The sequence below is a fragment of the Melopsittacus undulatus genome, chromosome 9, assembly GCF_012275295.1.
Source record: "Melopsittacus undulatus isolate bMelUnd1 chromosome 9, bMelUnd1.mat.Z, whole genome shotgun sequence".
In the NCBI taxonomy this organism is placed as follows: domain Eukaryota; kingdom Metazoa; phylum Chordata; class Aves; order Psittaciformes; family Psittaculidae; genus Melopsittacus; species Melopsittacus undulatus.
In genome coordinates, this window is record NC_047535.1 from 12525683 (window position 1) to 12544369 (window position 18687).

At 45.6% G+C, this 18687-nt stretch overlaps 1 protein-coding gene and 1 long non-coding RNA gene across 14 annotated transcripts in view; both read left to right on the top strand.

Moving 5' to 3' along the window:
• Positions 1–6414, top strand: part of LOC115947613 (uncharacterized) — a 41988-nt gene extending 35574 nt beyond the window's left edge. The window contains exons 12-18 of one of the 9 annotated variants that reach the window (XR_004549983.1): positions 148–1242; positions 1354–1442; positions 1582–2699; positions 4355–4481; positions 5050–5233; positions 5328–5450; positions 5550–6412. This is a non-coding gene — a long non-coding RNA (uncharacterized lncRNA). Of the gene's footprint in view, positions 1–147; positions 2700–4354; positions 4482–5049; positions 5234–5327; positions 5451–5549 lie in introns of all 9 variants that reach the window. The other 8 variants (XR_004549988.1, XR_004549991.1, XR_004549984.1 and 5 more) reach the window with 8 other exon arrangements.
• A 1043-nt stretch (positions 6415–7457) lies between these two features.
• The window catches only part of NEO1 (neogenin 1), a 194145-nt gene continuing 182915 nt past the window's right edge, over positions 7458–18687 (top strand). For 4 of the 5 annotated variants that reach the window (XM_034065994.1, XM_034065995.1, XM_034065996.1 and 1 more), the window contains exon 1: positions 7460–7611. In XM_034065994.1, coding sequence (XP_033921885.1) covers positions 7497–7611 — 115 coding nt within the window. In that variant the 5' untranslated portion in view covers positions 7460–7496. Of the gene's footprint in view, positions 7612–18687 lie in introns of all 5 variants that reach the window. The other variant, XM_034065997.1, reaches the window with a different exon arrangement.

The following is an 18687-nucleotide window of genomic DNA, read 5'->3' on the forward strand; positions in this document are numbered from 1 at the left end:
TAAGGTCTGCAACGTATGCGATGCATGAACCCGAAGACCTGTTATGAAGTATCATTCTAGAACTCTTTGAGCTTGTCCCTTTTTCAAGTGACTTGGTAAAAATGAAGTCCAGTGTTTTTTTCCATGAGAACCCCATTCTATTTATAGGAAATTCCTTCACAGCATCTGAAGGGGCGATGAGGTCTTAAGGAGCATTCCAGCAGGAGGAAGCAGACCCAAAACTAAAGGGCTGTGAGATGTGTATGAACCAGATAATTGCTCATTCCAGCAAACAGGACTCTGTCCCTGTCCCAGTCTGTTCAGTGTCCATACTCTTTCCCCTTGCTGCGGATCATTGTCCCTGTCTTCACTACATCATAGCAATGATGGGTGCCTCTGGCTTTGACCTGTTAAATTACTGGACTAATGTAATTTTGTTCAAAGGTTCTAAACCAACTCTGTGCCTCCAGTTTCTGCCTTTTAAAGCAGACGCTACTTGGGGCTCCCAGAATCATTAAATATGCATATTCAGTTTTGAACACCTAAAGCAGTAAACAGCTTGAGATACAAACCAGCCATGACTGACCAGCAACAGCAACGGGCACTTGTGGGAGTTGTAGATGTTAACCCAACAGTGGGATCTGTCTAGTCTCAAACTGATGCATGAGGCTTGCTCCATTTGTAACGTGGCTTTGTCTTCCCACTCGCAGGACTCCGCAGGTGCAGGTGATCAGTGCCCTGAGCAGTGGATGGCTTCCAGAGCTGGGGAGAGATGACAGCTGGAAGCCACTGGGAATCATGCCTTAGGCTCTTGTGTTTTGTGTGTGCAGGGGATATGGGCTGCATGTGGGGAGAAGTGAAGCAGGGAGCAACTGTGCCAAGAACAAGGGAAATGAAGGATTCCAGCCATATGACCCAAGACATCAGCTGTACCTGTCAGGGAACCAAAACCCAAAGTGGCAGGCCTATGTTAGTGACCTGCCATGCTGGGCAGAGGGCAGGTTTAATTGGTATCTGTAAAATGTGCTGGGATAACCAGGAGCAATGGACTGTGTATTTTCCAGGCATCCTCTGTTGCTGGTCTAAGATTGTTTCCTTGATTCCCCCAGCCCAGAGGCAATGACTGTTTCTCTGTTCTGTCAATTCTCTTCCTCTTGTTTTTAGCCTTTCTCCTCTTCGTGTTTTTCCTCTCTGGAATTGCTCTCACACCACTGCAGTCTCCTTTCCCTGCCTTGGCTGGCACTGGCACCAGGAGAAAATGAGGTAGTGTTTACACAGCAGTGCAGCTGCTGGACGCAGGAGATATGAAGTGTGGACCTGCTGTGCTCCCTTTGGTGACTCACAGCACCTCTCCCTGCTTCTGATCTCCTTCAGCTTTCCTTCCAGGCCGACCTTCTCTGGGGAGAGGACTTGCTTTTAGTGTGTGATCCTACCGTGTCTAATACAATAGGACCCAACCTCAGGTAAGACCTTTAGGCACTGCCATTATATGAATGAGAACAAGATTGTTGGTGTCAGTAATTAACATTCCTGTGGGATTGTTGGAAGTGCTTTGGGATAAACACCACCTGGAATCCTCATTTGGCTTATGTGTTTTTTAAGCTGTAGAGGAGGCTGATCCTGTTCACATGAGAGGGCATGGACCATCTGCCTCATCTCTTACTGTATACGCAACAAAGTCTTGCAGCCAAAGATGAGTTACAATGCGCCAGTGAGAAGTGGGACACTGGAAAAGTGAGAGCATTGAAGGTGGGGAAGAGGAATGGAGACTCCATTATCAGGCTGTCTTCAGTAAGGATCTCTTCTGAGAACAAAGGCAATATGACAGCCACCAAAACAGGGAAAATTACCAAACTAAGTGCCACTGATAACAATGTGAATGCCTGTGGCACAGTGTCATCCCATGACAGGCTTCCAGAGATGAAATCTCACACTGGTTTAATGGATGGAAAAATCCTGCTGACTGCAATAATGTCAGGCTTTCCCCTTGGGGTTACCTCCATTTCTCTCCTAAATGCCAGCCCACATTGTTATGCACACGATGATAACAATTAAATTATTCTTTTCCCTTAAAGTGTGGATTGGATGCAGTAATCCCTGCCTTTTGGATTCTAGGTTCCCTCTATCTACATCTGAAATCCCTAAATAAACAAACATTGGATTAGACCTCAACAGCTCCCTCTGCTCAGCAACTGAAGCCTTTAAAAGCATTTCACACCAAGTGCTCTGCTCGTGTTTCAGACTCTCTTCATCACTGACTCAAGCCAAGGAGCTCCTTCTTGCTTTCAAACTTGCCAGGGAACTAACCTTAGTTATTGGAAGGTCTGGCTCCATCTATGACCCTCCCTGACTCTGTTGAGGAGTTGGAATTGTTTAGCTGATGACATCAGGAATGCCGTGAATATGCACTGGGGTTGGGGGGTTCCTGGTAAGCAGCCCACTAACCTAGGATTTGCTCTGCAGAGTCAGGAGAGTGACTTTTAACCTCAGAGCAGTTTCAAAACCTCAGCTGTGAGCAATAAACATGAACAATGAATGGTAAAAGGAGAATCTAGGCCCTCCTGAATGATGAAAGATGTGCACCTTCCTGGCACTATGGTGCTGGAATTGGCATGGAGACCTATGCAGGAGCCATCACTGGTCATCACTGCCAGGAGTCACCAATGGATGTAGCTGATGCCTCACCCACAAGGGAGGCAGCTCAGCAGATTAAACTGAAGGTGAGTATCTCACAGGTGTAACTCTTAAATTTAATGAGCCAGGTCCTTATTTGTACTGCAGCCCCTTCTTATCCCAAACCTGCCTTAACCAGCTGCTAGGGGATGCCAAGTGATGGAAAATCCCCTGGATAATGATAAATTGGTGTAATGATTCAGTGTCACCTTGCATCCTGCAAAGCAACAGAGAAATTATAATCAGAAAATTGGCCATAACCAGAGCACCACTGAACAATTGAATCCTAATTTCATCACCCTTCTTGTGGGCAACAGATAATCCCGTGCAATTTACAGCAGCTCTGAAGTGGCTCCAAATCTCAGCAGGAGTCAGTTCTAGCCTCCGGACAGAGGAGTCACAGCAGATCAGTGAAGCTGTCATTGTTCCATAAGAACTGCACCAAACCCAATAACTGGTTTGAAATACAAAGCACCTCAAGCACAAGACAAAACTTTAGTTGCTGTCATTAAGGTTTTCCTCTGCATCCCTCTCTGGGAAATACATTTGTCCATGCAGTGACCATGCACATGCTCCCAAAGAAGGTAAATGTTGACCTGAGAACTGCAGGATGTCAGCTTGTGAGTGGCAGCATTAAAGTTTGGCTGTAAGGCTGAGAGATCCGCAAGAGAAAACCCCTTTTCCTACTTAACAGTGGCTGTGGTAGATGAGGTAAATAGAGTATCTCTGACTATTAAAGGGTGAGGGAATGATTCGTACCCGTATATCACACATTTGCAGCCTAAAAGTGGCTAGTTTTGTTTAAATCAGGAATTTAAAAGTTTAGAAGTGCCGACATTAATTTGCCCCCTTTGTGCACTATTTAATTGTAATTGGATCACATGCTGTTCCCGGCATCCCTCATTGTACACAATAGGCTGTACTAAGTAATAATTGTATTTTCTCCTCACTGTTCACTGTGTGGCCTGTGCTTTAGTTACTGCACACTAGTCAAATATTGTTCTGAAGACAGATTTATTCATTTCCTCCTGGGTTTTTCCATGGTACTTGTCACTATGGTATCTGAGTGCTTCACAGACTCCAATTCAGTTTCTCAGTACTGTTGTGAGAACTGGTGTGAGCGTTATTTTACAGATGAGGAACTTAGGCATATAGGCAGAATACTAAAAAATGTATCTTTTAATTTTAGCTGTCCAATTAGAAATACTCATGGCCTGGTTTTGTCAGAAAATATAACACGGGAAAGCATCTGATTTAGTCAGAAGTTGAATAAATTCTCATTCACTGCAGACGTATCTGCAAGTGCTCTTCACTTCTGCAAATCAGACTTCAAAATGTCAAACCAGGCACCTAGGAAGTGAAGCCTGCACTGTTAGTGCAGCCCTGTCAAGTCTTTCATTTGAGCACTGTGCTGTGCCTCCTGCAGGAGCTCTGAGGCTGAAGGCACCTCCTGGAGCAGCAGGCACCCACCTCACTGCAGCGCTGCACTGGCCTTCCCCACAGTTCCTCACAGGATACATGGAATACCTACACCTCAGTTTTAGAGTACATGAAGTGGAAGTTGCTCAGGCACTTACCTTAACCTTGGTTCAGTGTCTGAGCACTGGCAGCCTTTATTCTGGTCACTTCATAACTTGGGAGTGTTTTACTTTGCAGCCTAATTACTGTTGGTTTAACACATGTGTGTTTCTCTCCCATTTAGAGGTAACCAAAAACCCCAGCAATTTAATCCTGTGTTGCCACTGATGCAGGCCAGCAGCAGCATGGAAACTTACCCTGTATGAGGAACAGAATAGCTTGTATGAGGTCCAGCACTTGGAGAGGATGAGGTATGTTCTCAGTGTATTTCAGACACTTGCGGCCAGTAGAGACATGGGATTTTTCCAGGTGGTCTTCATTCCCATTCCTAAATCCTCAGTTTTCTGCTCTGCCTCCTTTCCTCAGTCTGTCCCTGAAATGTTCCCATTTCTACATCGCTATCTGTACAGAATACCCTTTTCTTGGTAGCCTTGCTGCATCCCACACACCTTCTCAGGGTCCCACATGCTCCTCCCTCGCTCTGCTCCAGCTCTCCTGCTTGATCCCTTTTGCCCAGCAAGTTCTCCTTCAGCCTGTAGCCAGAAAAGATAACTCCCGCTCCACCTGGGCTGCACATCCTTCTCCCGGCAGTTTTCTCCCATTCCCAGTCTGTTTTCAAGTCTTCTCCCACAGAAGGTTGGCTTCCAGACTCTTTCTTGTGGGCTTTCCTTTGTCCCTCCTTCCAGGCAGACCCAGTTTCTCCTTCCAACTCCCTCTTCCCTTTCACTGCTGTGGAGAACCTGTCTTTCTCCAGACCCTTTGTGCCTGCCAACTTACTCGTCCCAGAGCCAGTTCTTGTCCCCATCCCATGTTATTCAGGGAGCTTTCTGCTCAACATTTCCCAAGAGGACTGGAAGGACGGGTTCCTTGCTTGCCCTTCCTGCCTTCCGAGACTTGGCATGGTCCGGAGCAGCTGGGAACTGGAACTGCAGGTCCAGCTCTGACTCCCACAGCCTTTGGCTGTGATGTGTTGGATGAGCACAGAACTGCTGGAGAAGCACTGGTAAGCCCCCCACTGAGCACAAAGTGGATCCTCAGGGAGGTTTTCCATGGTGGATTTTGAGGGAACACCTCTCACAAAGTGGCCTTGTTTTCAGAATCCAAGATCTCCGACAGAAGGAATGAAAGAATAAATGTTTATAATTTAACCCGAGGGATGGACTTAAGATGCTTAAATTTCAGCACAGTGGTTAGTCTGGCACTATTAACAGTGACTGAAGGTAGGATTTTATGGTGGGAATTGCTAACCAGGTTTAATAGGAGTTATGCCACCAGCCCTGCCTTTTAATCAGTGCTTCCACTTTCTGTATAAATTACAGTTCTTTCCTGGTAATCCTTCTGGCATATCAGATATCCGTGGAACTCGGCAAGCATAATACGACGAAACCCAAACATCCTTCTGAGGAGGTAATTACTCATCCTTGAGAAAACGCTCCGGGATATTTTTAGTGGAGGACAAAACCCCTGTTTCCTGACAGCAGAACTACAGGATAATGAAGTTTCACCATGAGAAGCACTCCAGACACCTGTATGGGCTGAGAGCTTGGGCTCACGGCGATGGTGCATCAGTCCCGCGTGTCGCTGTGTCTGTGCACGCACACCTGCGTGTGGTGCCCTGCAGAATGTGTCAGCGTCTGCCCCGCTGCAGAGCTGCCAAATAAACAAATGTGCAAATCCTGCTGGATCAGGGGTAATTTCATGGGAATAGAGAGGCATCTGCATCAAGCAGGACTCCGTCGCCACAGACATGGGGCATAGCAAGGTGAATGTCCCTGAAATCATTCTTCGCTGCCTTAGCAGGAGTCTCACTACCATGGCAGAGGCCTGTTTCTTTCTGAAACAAGTTATTTTAAAGTAGTTTTAAACCATTTTGCAGCACAAACACCCATTTTGGGCGGATGGACCCGTGTTTCACCTCCTGCAGTGCCCCACGGGTTCACTTATCTCATAGTTACCGCTTCTGGAGTCCTATGTAATTAATGTACTGGAAAGAGACAATTCAATTAGTCAATAATAAAATGAGTGAGGATAGCGGGCACATTGTAACAATGTAATTTAGTGGGCAACAAGCTGAGATGGAAAAAATATCAGGGTACACTTCGCATGGTTAATGAAGGAGGAATGTTATTGTGTCCTGTCAGAATACAGCACCCAGCAGCAACAGTGAACCCAGCTGATGATGCTGCAGCATTCAAACGATCTGGATTTGAATGGCAAATGCTGTATAAAACTAAATACCCCCAGGAGGATGGAAACATTTCATTTGCCTTTTCGAAGTACGTTTGGTCTTTTCCCCACAGTTATTTATCCTCTGGCTTGTTGAGAAACAGGCTCATTGTGAAGGCCGCCGTCAGCGCTGAGCAGCGGGGCTCTCCCCTCAGCACACACACGGAAGAAGTTCCCGCAGGTTATTTTCACAGGGTCACGGAGGTTTCCCTGTTCCCGGCCGCTCCGGAGGTTCGATAGCCGCCGGACCCCAGCACCCCACGGCCCAGCGAGCCCCGCTGCGCCCGCGGCCACCGGACCGCCACGGACCCCGCGCTGCGGTTTGGTTTAGCGCGTCCCCGTGCGCGGCCACACCTGCGGCTCTGCCCAGGGCTCCGGCTAGGGGGGGAGAACACGCGGTGCTGTCAGCGGGGGCCGCGGGCTCTCCCGCATCGCCGCCGGGAGCGCCGCGACACGGGCACGGATCCAGACCCGAAGCCGGGCGCAGCCGCGGCCGCCCCGCGGAGCTCGCCCCCAAGGGCCCTGAGGCGGCCCCGGAGCCCCCCCAGGGGCTGAGAGAAGGGCCCAGCTCCTCAGCGCCGGCTCTCGCCTCCCTCCGCGCATGCGCGCTGGTGTCTCCGGCGGGCGCGCGCACACCTGGCGCGAGGGTCGGCGGCGGCAGTGGCGCGCGCGAGGCTGAGGGGGAGGGGAGCGGAAGGGGCGCATGCGCGCGGCGGGGCGGGGCGGGGGGTGTGGGCGGGAGGCGGTGAGGGGCGGGGCGCGCGGCGGGCGCCCCTCAGGCTCCGTGCGAGGCGGCGGCGGCGGAGCGGTGGGACCGGCCCGCGATGGACTGAGCGCGGCTGCTGCCTCCCCTCGCCATCCCCTGCTGCTCAGCGCGGCGGCTGCGGGAGCTCCGCCGCCCGGCCGAGGGCCGCCGCTCGGGAGTGCCGCAGGGGCTCGGCGGAGGAGCGCGCCCCGGCCGGCGGAGCAGGCAGGAGGAGCCCCCCCCGGGGGAGGGGCTGGCGCTGGGTGCCCGGCTGCCGGGCGCGGGGAGCGGAGCGATGGCGGCGGGGAGAGCCCGGCGGCTCCTCGGCTCCCTCTGGATCGCCCTTCTCCTCGGGCAGCCGGACCCGGCCGGCGCCGCCGCTCGGAGCGGCTCCCAGAGCCTCCTCACAGGTGAGGGGCTGGGCGAGACCCTGTCAGCGGTGGCGGGGAAGAGGGCCCTCGGCGGGCCCGGGGCCGCGGGGGGTGTTGAGGGCGTGCGAGCCGTCGCGGTGGGGGGGGGGGCGGTGCCGGTCCGAGCGGGTCCCGACGGCGCGGGGCTGCGGTCGGACGGTGTCGGCTCGGCTCGGTGCGTGCACCAGCAGAGGCCACTGCTGCCTCCGCAAGCGGGCGGTCACCGCTGCCGCCTGGCGCGGAGCGGGGGGGAGCGGCAGGCACCTGAACCCGGTTACCGCAGCGTGAACGCTGGAGCGAGTCACCTGCGCTTCGTGCTCTGCCCGCGTCTGCGGCTGGGAGCGCACCTGGGACGAGTGCGAGCTGAAACGGGCTCGCTCTGGGCTCGGAGGACCCGGCGGGTGTTATTGGAACCGGTAGGGACCCTTTACCGGAGAGGAGGTGTCGGGCAACCTGTGGAGAGAGCGGAACTTGACTGGAAACTGCGCCGCAATAGCCCAGAAATGAGCGGTCTGGCAGAGGTTCAGCCGCTGTCGTTCTTACACCTTTTACCATTGTTACCTCTAATGATCCGTTATTGAATCCTGGTTCTTTATAGGCTACAGAAAACGTAATCTCATCCAGGTGAATGCAGCACGGTGTATGTATGAGGAGGCTTTTCTAACAGTAAAAGACTGTTAAACCATAGAAGGTTCCCCAGGTTTGCAGAGATCTTACCTACTCGTTTGACAAAATATTGTCTTTGAAAAGTAACTTTTTATTTTTCCGTTGTCAGCAACAGACCAGTAGAGAGTTTAAAAGAAAACCTGCTCTTGAATGCTGAATGCTAGGTTTTCTTTCAAATCCTCCCCTGTAGGTTGCATCTTAATGGTTTAAAAGCAAGCTTGTTGCAAGTGGGATTTGGAAAATGCTGCTCAAATGAGTGGTTTTTAGCTTCTTGGAAAAGTGAGACTGGGTAAGCTCTGCTATTAAATGGTGTAGTTGTCTTGTTTCAAGTCACACAGTAATGTCTGTGGTAGTCCTCATCTAGGAATACTGCTGATGCAGGCAGGTACACTGACTCCTGTTGACAGGGGATGTATTTATTCTGTTACACTGTACAGGCTTTGCAGATTCTAAGTCCAAAGCTTTTGTATTTTGGAAATTGTTGTATTTGGACTGAAGGACTTACTGAGTGTGTATAATAGGTAAGTTACTTCTTGACATGTGAGATCTCTTTCAGTGCTCACTGCTCTGTGGAGAGCTTGCTGTAGTTCTGTTGGGTTGGTTGCTCTTTGCTATGTTAAAAAATGCTTTATGGTTGAGGAATTCATATTGGTAGGTGAGGCTCTAGCTGTTGAAGTCAAATGTGGGAATTAAGTCTGCAAAGGGGAAATGATATGCTGAAATATGGGACATAAAACCTTTGTTGATGGTGACTGTTATCAGAACGGGAATTCGGAAGCTTCATTGTGGAGGCCTTGGAAGTTGGAGTTGGTGAACTCCTACTCTCTCCTCTTTCTGTTTTGTGCCATGGCAGTGGGTCTTGCCCTGTTTCTTCTCTGGTGAAGACCAGATGCCAGTCTTTCTCACACCCTGAGGGTGTTGGTACCAGTTATTTAGAGAGAGAGGCTTTCTTGATTGGTAGTCTTAATGAGGATGAGATCCTTCATGCATAGTGATGAACTCCATCTGCATTTGTACTGTTTTCCAGCTGAATATTCCTGTTTTTTCTTAAGTGGAGGATGATCCACATACTTTTATATTTGGCATGTGGGAGAGGGACACTCAAGTCCTCTGCTTGTAGGAAAGGAGGGACTGTGGTACAGATACTTCACATCAAGCATGAAGGCAATCCCCTTTGTGTTTGAGATTCAAGTGTGGCAGTGCTGGCTTCTGTCCTGTGTCATATATGGAGCTTGATCTCTTTAGCATGCTCAGAAGAGGCTTCTTGGGTTGGTGTAAAGGGCTGGAGAGGCAGAGGAATTCCTAGTGTCCAGGTCCAGCTGGAGTTGAGCTGCCTGACTTGTGTCTCTGCTTGTCCAGACTGCTCTGCTGCTTGCTGTGTCTGAAATGGTAGGGTTTTTAATGCCAAAAAGAAAAAAATAGCAGTTTTGGTGTTGGTCAAGGTGACCTAAATGAGCAGAAATGATAGATTTGGAAGCCCATATTCTGTCTATGTAGCTGTGTATGTTTGGGGGATATTTGATTCCATCTATAAATAACCAGTCATTGCTCTTTGAAGAAGAAAAGAGAGCAGCTGAATTATTTTGGGGAAAAAAGTGTTTAACTTCATTAATTTTTGCATGTTTTCTAGACTGTTTGGTTGCTTTGCAAATAAGGTAAAATGAGCTACTGATTTTAGAATGGGGACAATATTTCACTTAGCTAAAGGAATAAAACCAAGAAAATCGATAGTAGAGAAGGATCAAATTAAGCTAAATCCTGCCTCCTGTAACTGTTCAAAACTCACATGAGATTAGCATAACTTTGATCTATACAGTTTTGCATTATTAAGAATAAGACTGAAGTTGGTGTCACCTTTTAATTTTTGATAGGAAAGCTGTGATAACCTATGCACACCATTAAGATTGCAAGGTAGATTATTCAGAAGCAGGAGTTTTGTTCTGTCTCTCCGTGGTATTTGTGAAGTCCTTGGAATCAACATGTATTTTGATGTTAAAGGGTAAACTGGCAGTTTTGAAACGTCATGATCAAATGTAATTAGAAACTGGGCATGAAAGCTGTGTGAGACTCAGAACTGCACAGGTATGTTTAGCCACATGTTGATTACAGATCATTGGTGCAGTGTGTGCTGCTGTATCATAGAATCCCAGCCTGATTTGGGTTGGAAGGGGCCTTAAAGCTCATCCAGTTCCAACCCCTGCCACAGGCAGGGACACCTTCCACTGGAGCAGCTTGCTCCAAGCCCTGTGTCCAGCCTGGCCTTGAACACTGCCAGGGATGGGGCAGCCACAGCTTCTCTGGGCACCCTGTGCCAGCGCCTCAGCACCCTCACAGGGAAGAAGAGCTTCTGCCTAAAAGCTCATCTCAGTCTCCCCTGTTCTGGCAGGTTCAAGCCATTCTCCCTTTGATGCTGCTTCTAAAGTGTGAGAAGAAAATGGGAGCCTGGGTTCCTTAGAAACATAAGTCATAATTTGTTTCTATTTTGTGTGCACTTCTTGATTATTTCTAAATATATCACAAGGTAAATATAGATTAGAAATATTCAGGTCTTGGTTACATCCTGAGTCACTTAAATACAGGTCTCCAGTTGATGTCCCTATTTCATATGAATCTGGCATATGCCAGCCTCATGTGTATGGTTTGGTAAAAGCAATTTGACCACTTAGAGCTCCTGTGCTATACAAAGCCCAGCACCACTGCTTTTGGCATGTATAAATTGTCAGCAGTGGAAAGGTCTGATGCTGGAGCATGTTTCTTGCAAGGGTGAATAAATATTGTTCTAATAATCCTTGGCTTGAGATGCTTTTTGCTGAGGCTGTAGTGGTGCTTTGCTGCTTATCCCTGGCTGTAAGTGCCAAAGCGGCTTTTGCAGTGCAAGTTGTTTAAGAGAATGATTTGACTTGCTTATGAAGCCGTCCTAATAAACTACCAATTTAAATGTTAATTGCACACAGTTGCAAGGTGTGTGTACACACCAGTGCCTAATACTTACCGCAGTGAAAACCAGTGAACAAATACTGTCATCACTTGGCTTAGTTATCTCCTGCTAAATTATCAGGGTGATTTAAGTAAGGAAATTGCACACAATTGATTTTTATTGATGTAAATAAGAGTATATGGTTACTCCTGATGCTAAAATGCCTTTGTGTTTGACAAGACATTAACATTGGCCAAAGATTTTCAGACAAACTGGACTACTCTGTAGGTACTGAAGTTTGGTGCCTCACCAAGAGGAGAAGGGTGATAAGTGAGCATGGAAATGGAGGGGGAATTTAAGAAGGCCACACAAAGAGCATGATGATGTGTTTCTTAACTTTTACTTCCAGGTCATGAAATCTTTTACCTTGTGCAACCTGCGCCCGAGTGTGAAACAAGGCTTGAACGCAGGTTTTTGTACCATCACTAGTTTGGCATGGAAATAATTTTGTGTATAACATGTAGGACAATATATTTATAGCTACTGTGGCTAAACATACAGTTTTGATCTATGTGGGATGCTTAAAGTTTCACATTGCATTGTCTTTGAGGAGGTGTAACTGAAATTCATGCTGATCACTAAATAATGCTCAGTTCCCATGAGGAATCTGTGCTGCTGTTGAGATGTCAGCTGGTGGAAGGGGGGCTTTGCTCCACTTCTGCTTAGCTAGTTTGCAGGGTGCCTGCAGTATTAGAATTCAGCTGGCTATAGGGCCAAGACTGCAGGTTCTCATGTGGTCAACTTCAGTGCTGGTTATGGGATACATTTATGTGTTTCCCCTATGAATGTTAAGAACTGAATGTTCAACACTCCAGTCTTAGTGCAGTGCTGGGAACCGGCAGTGGTATGTGTTTGCTTAGCCTGGGTGCTGGGTGGAGAGATGCTGGTCCAGGTATTCAGAGGGTGCCACTTGAGCTGAGCATGCTGAGCTGTGTGCCTCAAACAGTTAAATGTAATGCTCTGAGGCTGCTGAGCTAAAAAAAAATAGCAAAACAGTTCTTAATAGAGAAAATGTATCAGCGTTGTGGAAACAACAGTCATATTTTACTGATTGGATACTATTGATCTAGTCCTCCAGTTAAATTGCCAAGATGAAAGGGGTAATCCTGATTAATTCTATATAAATAGATAAACACAATTTGTATGCATGTTGTTGCAGAGTTCTTTACGAAAACTGAAAGCCAGGCTTTAGATGGTCTATTATGGTCAATTAGGTACTTTAATTTTAAATGGCTTTTTTACCATTTAGTATTCATCCTGAAGAGAATATCTTAATTTTACAAAATAGGCGGACTGTCAATTAATGAGAAGTTCTTTTTGCATCAATTAAAATAGCTTTATACACATATAAATATATATATATTTTAAAGCTGCCCTTACCGCAGGGAGTGAAGGAATTGAGTAATTAGGAGTGTTCTGCTGCTGAACTTTCCTGGAGTTTGGGTTATTCCCTGGAGTATGCAACAACCATGAGATGTTTGAGTCCTGTAGAAAGTGATTTAATGTTTAATTTTAATGAAAACTATTTAATGCCCCTTTAACAATCAGTTTAAGAAGTAAATTGTTACAGAGCAAAAAGAGCCTTGCGTGGCATGCTTTAGTGTGAGGTGTCCCTGCCCATGGCAGGGGGGTTGGAACTGGGTGATCTTAAGGTCCTTTCCAACCCTAACTATTCTATGATTCTATGAGTTTATATTTTTACACTGTGGCTGGCCAGTATCACTCTGCTCATGGCTTCTGGATCTTTTCGGATACCTGAAAGGGATTGGACGTGTTAGTAGGAAGACTGTCACAGCCCAATCCCTCAAGGTGCTGTTCTGAAGGGGCTCTCCAGCTCAGGAGCTTGCTGGGCTCCAAATACAGACTTGTGCATTCTTTCATGGCATTTTCTGATTCTTATTGCCAGTCTTTGAGCTTTCCCAGTTTGGCTTTGGTTTGCTATTGTGATGTGACCAGGGCTGATCATGGATTTTTTAGGAAGAAATCTATAGGTAATCTATGGTGTATCAAGGATTTATTTTTGCTATTCCTTTTGCAATCTAGTTTTGATAGAGTTCAGTAAAACTTTGTCTTGAGTTGGTAAGTTGATCAAGAAACAGTGAATTGCAAGTGAGCAGCTTTTCCCTTCAAAGCACATCCTTCCCACATACATTAACAATGAATCTTCTCCGCTGTTGAGTAGCTAAGAGCAGCTGACTTGGTACTTGTTACCACAGAAGCAACTCAAATGCTCTGCTTAGGCTGTATTCATTTGCAAGTTTAATCTGTTGATGTTTTTTTCTTGGTGCACTGGATAGGTGTTGGCTCGTGTGAATGACTTCTTTTTATAGTCTGAATTTTGACGGTTGGGTTATTTTGTATCTCATAGCAGCTCAATAATTTTTGATAACCTCTCATCATATTGTTTAGTCCAGAGGTCTTTGAAAAGTGGAAAAACTGTTCTGTGGTTAAATTGCCCACCACTTCATCTGTCCAAGAATTTTAATGTGCTACTTTGCTTTGTAGGTAAAATAGGTAAGTTTTAATTGTTACCTGTGAAACTTGCTGTGCTTCTGTTAATTGGTTTAACTGTTTTCTTTAACCTTTGCCTCACCCTCCCCCTCCAACTGCATATGCTTGCTGGGCTTTTTCACTTTTCACTTAAAGTTTTGCTTAATCTCTCCTAGTTTTCTAAGCACCAATGTACTTTATATACTTTGGGGTTCCAGTGAGGTTATATTTCTGTTTGATCCACGCGACTCTGTTAAACTTTGCCACCTATTTATGGTTTTTTATCTTTGGCTTAGAAGCAAGGACAACTTCTGAGTGTTTTTGATTCTAGCTCTGTCCTTATGTATTTGTGGGCTTTTCATATTTTACCTTTGTTTTTATTTGATGTCTTTTTTACATGTCTTGAAGCTGTCACATTTTGTGACACTGGGTCAAACCATCTGTCAGTAGCCAGCACAGTTGTCTTCCATTAGTATTATTATTATACTTTGATAAATTTATCTTCTTTGATGTGCTTTTAACCCTTTTGACATGTGTCTAATGGTGGTGGTGACCTAGAGGTGAAAAATGCAGTGCTGCTACTATGTGTATGGTACTCTGCAGTTTGAGGTTTCTAACAATGTAGGCTTGACTGGTGTTTCTTTCCTATTGAGCTATTTAAGTTAGACTTCATGTAGTTTGGAACAGACATTGTGCTTTTCTACAGCTTCCATCTATTTGATGTTCTGCATGCAACACCCTGGTGCTACTGACATCATTGACAGGCTGCAGCACTCAGAAGCAACTTCCAGCTCTTTTTTTCAGCTCAGTTTTCAGTGTAATGGCCCAGCAGCTTGCTTCTGCTTGGGCCAAAGTAGAGTCAAGTTCTTCTGTATAAACTTCATCTTTCTCAGTTTCCCTCTGTAGTTAATGAACCTGAACATCTCTTCTTAACACTGCTCTGTAGTGAAACCTTATAATGTAACTGTATCGAGATAGGCGAGAGCCACAAATAGAGGCGTTGGCATATCCCTTCTAAAAGTAGAACAGGCTGCCAAAAGTCATTGAAGTCATTAGACCTGTCATGACTTTTAAAGCCTCTCGTTCATGTATTGAGGAGCCAGAGTATAGCTTGCCTTCTAAATTTTAAGTGGTTACTGTCACACTGGTTACAAAAACGAATACTTGCTTGAAACTGCTGGCTGTTGCAGTGTTGCAGATAGCAGAGAGGAAAGCTGGGAATTAACAGGATGAAATCTTTCTGAAAGGAATATATAAAGCCAAATGTTCCTGTTTGGAAACAGGCAAGGAAGTATGTGTAAGAGAGTGGGAAATAATGGAAAACAGCATCCAGAAATGTGTTTTGATGTGGTGGGACACCTGAACAGTTTGTTGTATGCTCCTGTGCAGCTGGAATCGGGATTTTCAGTGCAGGGCTGTGAGTGCTCTAGTTGCAGGTATTTTGTTATCAGTTTTGTGAATCTTTTATTAGAAATGTGGTTGGGCAGATAGGAAGCACAGCAGATAGGGAATCCTTGCCAAATGTTAATCCTGTTTTCGTGTGCTTAGTTCCAGCATTTCAAGCTGGCAGTGCCATTAAAAGGAGGAGGACCTGCATACTATGCCCTTCCATTTGCTTTCACAGGCATTTGTGGAGGACGTAGAGAATTGGATGGGTTCCCTACTCTGCTGTGCCATGTGCCTGCCTGAGAACTTGTGTTAGCAGAAGGGAGAGGGTGATGTGAGCACGTAGGGAAGGAGCTTTTTCTGGTGGGGGTAGAGATTGCCTCAGTGTTTTGAACATGAGAAGTACTGTGAATGAAATGAGCTTTGTGTCTTATGTCACTCTGTTCATCTTTAATGTTATGATGTCTTACAGTGTACTGATTTCAGATCTGTAGACTAAAATTTAGTCAGAAAGCATTCATTGTTATTTTAAAAAGAATTTGCTACTAAAATGCTTTGTAAAAAAAATCATGTTTAGGTTCATAATGAATTCTCAGTTTTAATGACTTCTGGTTTGCTACTTCCCTGCCCCCCCCCCTCCCCCCCCCCCCCCCCCCGACCTCTTATTTGACTGGTTCCAAAGTGGAAACAAAGCTGTAAGTTTCATCTTGCACTTCTTTTCCACAAGGGTAAGTATTTTAAAACTACCAAACAGGTTTATTGAGTGTAAATCAGTGTTCTTCACCTCTCAATTTGTCATCTCTGAGTATAGAAAAGTGGTACTCATCATAGCTGATGTAAATATTGTAGGCTTAGTTTAAAGTAAGGACTTGGAATCTGCAAGGTAACACCACAGCATGTGAATAGAGGTTTGCATATTTAAAATTTGAGTCTTTTTGGGAGGGAGAAGACAGTTTCTGAACATGGAAGGACAAGAACCCAGTCATCAAATGCATCCAAAGCAGGATCTGATATGTTCTCCCTTGTAGGTAGTGCTAGTTAAAAGCCATTTCTCGTTCAACTTGATTGGAGGATCTTGTACTCATGGCGACAGCCATATCTGCCCCAAATTTTTGTTTGCCAGCTGTATTCTGGGCTGCATCAAGAGCGTGACCAGCAGGTCAAAGGAGGTGATCCTGCCCCTCTACTCTGCCCTTGTGAGACCTCACTTGGAGTATTGTGTGCAGTTCTGGTGTCCTCAACATGAAAAGGACATGGAAGTGTTGGAACAAGTCCGGAGGAGGCCACGAGGATGATCAGGGGCTGGAGTGCCTCCTGTATGGAAACAGGCTAAGAAAGTTGGGGCTGTTCAGCCTGGAGAAGAGAAGCTGCATGGAGACCTCGTAGCAGCCTTCCAGTGTCTGAAGGGATGCTGGTGAGGGACTCTTCATTAGCGACTGTAGTGACAGGACAAGGGGTAACAGGTTGAAACTTAAACAGGGGAGGATTAGACTGGGTATAAGGAAGAAATTCTTTACTGTGAGGGTGGTGAGGCACTGGAATGGGTTGCCCAGGGAGGTTGTGAATGCTCCATCCCTGGCGGTGTTCAAGACCAGGTTGGATGAAGCCTTGGGTGATATGGTTTAGTGTGAGGTGTCCCTGCCCATGGCAGGGGTGTTGGAACTGGATGATCTTAAAGTCCTTTCCAACCCTATTCTATGATTCTATGAAATCTGAAATGTTGTTTTTCTAAAGTAGTGTTTTCTAGTTGTTTTATTGTTATCAGCTTTTAATTTTACTGCAGAAATCAATCTAAAGAAAAAAGACTGTTATGGTTGTTGAAAGTGTCTGTCTCTCCTAGATCTGATCTACACATGCATTTTGATCTGTCCCCCTTTGTTCTCCATGGATCTTGCTGTGGAGGCACCACTGGTCATGACTCCATAGCAGAGGCTGAGTTGATGCTTTGGAGCTTCATCTTTGCATTCAGATTTGTCAGGCATAGGCATTTTTACTTTATCATAGCATTTCCAAGGATGTCCTTTGCTTAAATATTCAATAAATAAATATTCAAACTAAAACAACCTGTAAGAAACAGATTTTTGCCTTTATTTCTGTCCTGTGATACCTTAAAGAAATGTTTTCCCCAAGTTTAAGCCTGTGAACTAATCATTCCTGTTTATGCAGAAGGCTTTAAAAGACTTAACTTATTGTTTCTGTTATCATTACAGATTAATATGTAAAGCATATTGTCTGCTTAAATCTAGTTTAGCTGCTGTAATGTAACTGTGTCATTCTTACCCTGCATACTGAGGGCTGTTGGTTAAGGTGAGTGGAGGAGAGGGTGTGATGGGGTGATGTTCATTTTGATAAAAAAACAAAACCAAAATCAGAATTGGCCTTTTGTAGATTCTGCCTCACAGCTACTGGTGGTATCAAGTGCCCTGTTGAATTATGACCAAATGCAAAGCTGGATTCACTGGCCTGCATGATTCCCTTGGGATACAAAGCAGCTGGATTTAATTTGTGATCTGAACCTCAAATGACAACACATTTACTGAGCTGCCTGTGTCACTAGCATCTAGTTCCTTGTGTCTTGTGCTGTCTTGTTACATGTCAGTTGTATTGAGAAGGGGAAGTAGATGGTAGGTTGAGTTGATTCGTTTCAGTAGCCCAAAGATGGGCAATTTGTGTGCTTTTTAAAAGCTGTGTGACTCTTCTCACAGAGCAAAATTAAGAAATGGCTTTAGTACAAAATGCACTCAGGGAGTTCAGACAGGTTTAACGTTGTCTGGTAGTGTCAGAAAAGATGGTAGACTTTGGTTTCAACTGGGGAAAGGTTTATGCATGCACTGTAATTCCTTTTTCACAGCTGAATGGTTATTGTCCAGCATCACCTGTTACCACAGAAGTATGGAAGATTGAAGTCTAGGTAGAGATCATGTTGTTGCTCAAAACACCTGAGAGTCAATGGCAGGATGTGGCAATAGTGTGTACCCTAGTGCCCAGGAAAGTGGCCTTAGTGGTGTTGCTGTGTCAGTTGTTCTTATAGCATTCTTGTTAGTGGTTTCAGAAACAGGACTTAATCCTCATTCAGGACTTCCAAAGGTGCTGTGTGGGTGGGATATTATTACCTATTCTCTGCAAATAAGCAAAACTATTCCTGTTGTTAATGCTATGCTGGTTTTGTGGTTGTGGAAGCTGTTAATGTTTTTCTAGGTGACGTTTGGGAATTCTGGTAACATAAGCACCTTTTGGTTCATCTTTTAGAAAATTCATTCTAAAAGATGATGGAGGGCGTTTAGATGTTGAGTAAGTGCTAATCTGGGTATCACTGTAAAAGCAGATCCACATTTAATTAATTTCTCTACCTTTTATGATAACTGTTACATTTATGCAGTCTCTTATAGCAGTTTGAATCAGAAGCACCCATGCTTGCTCTATAATTGCTTATATACATTTCCAAGGCTATAACACAGCTCTCAGTGGTGTCTGTGTAGAAGTAATTTCATTTTGAGGTGGCATTACGTAAGTGTTTTTAGGACAAAGAATGTATTCTCAAGTCTTTCAATTCGCAT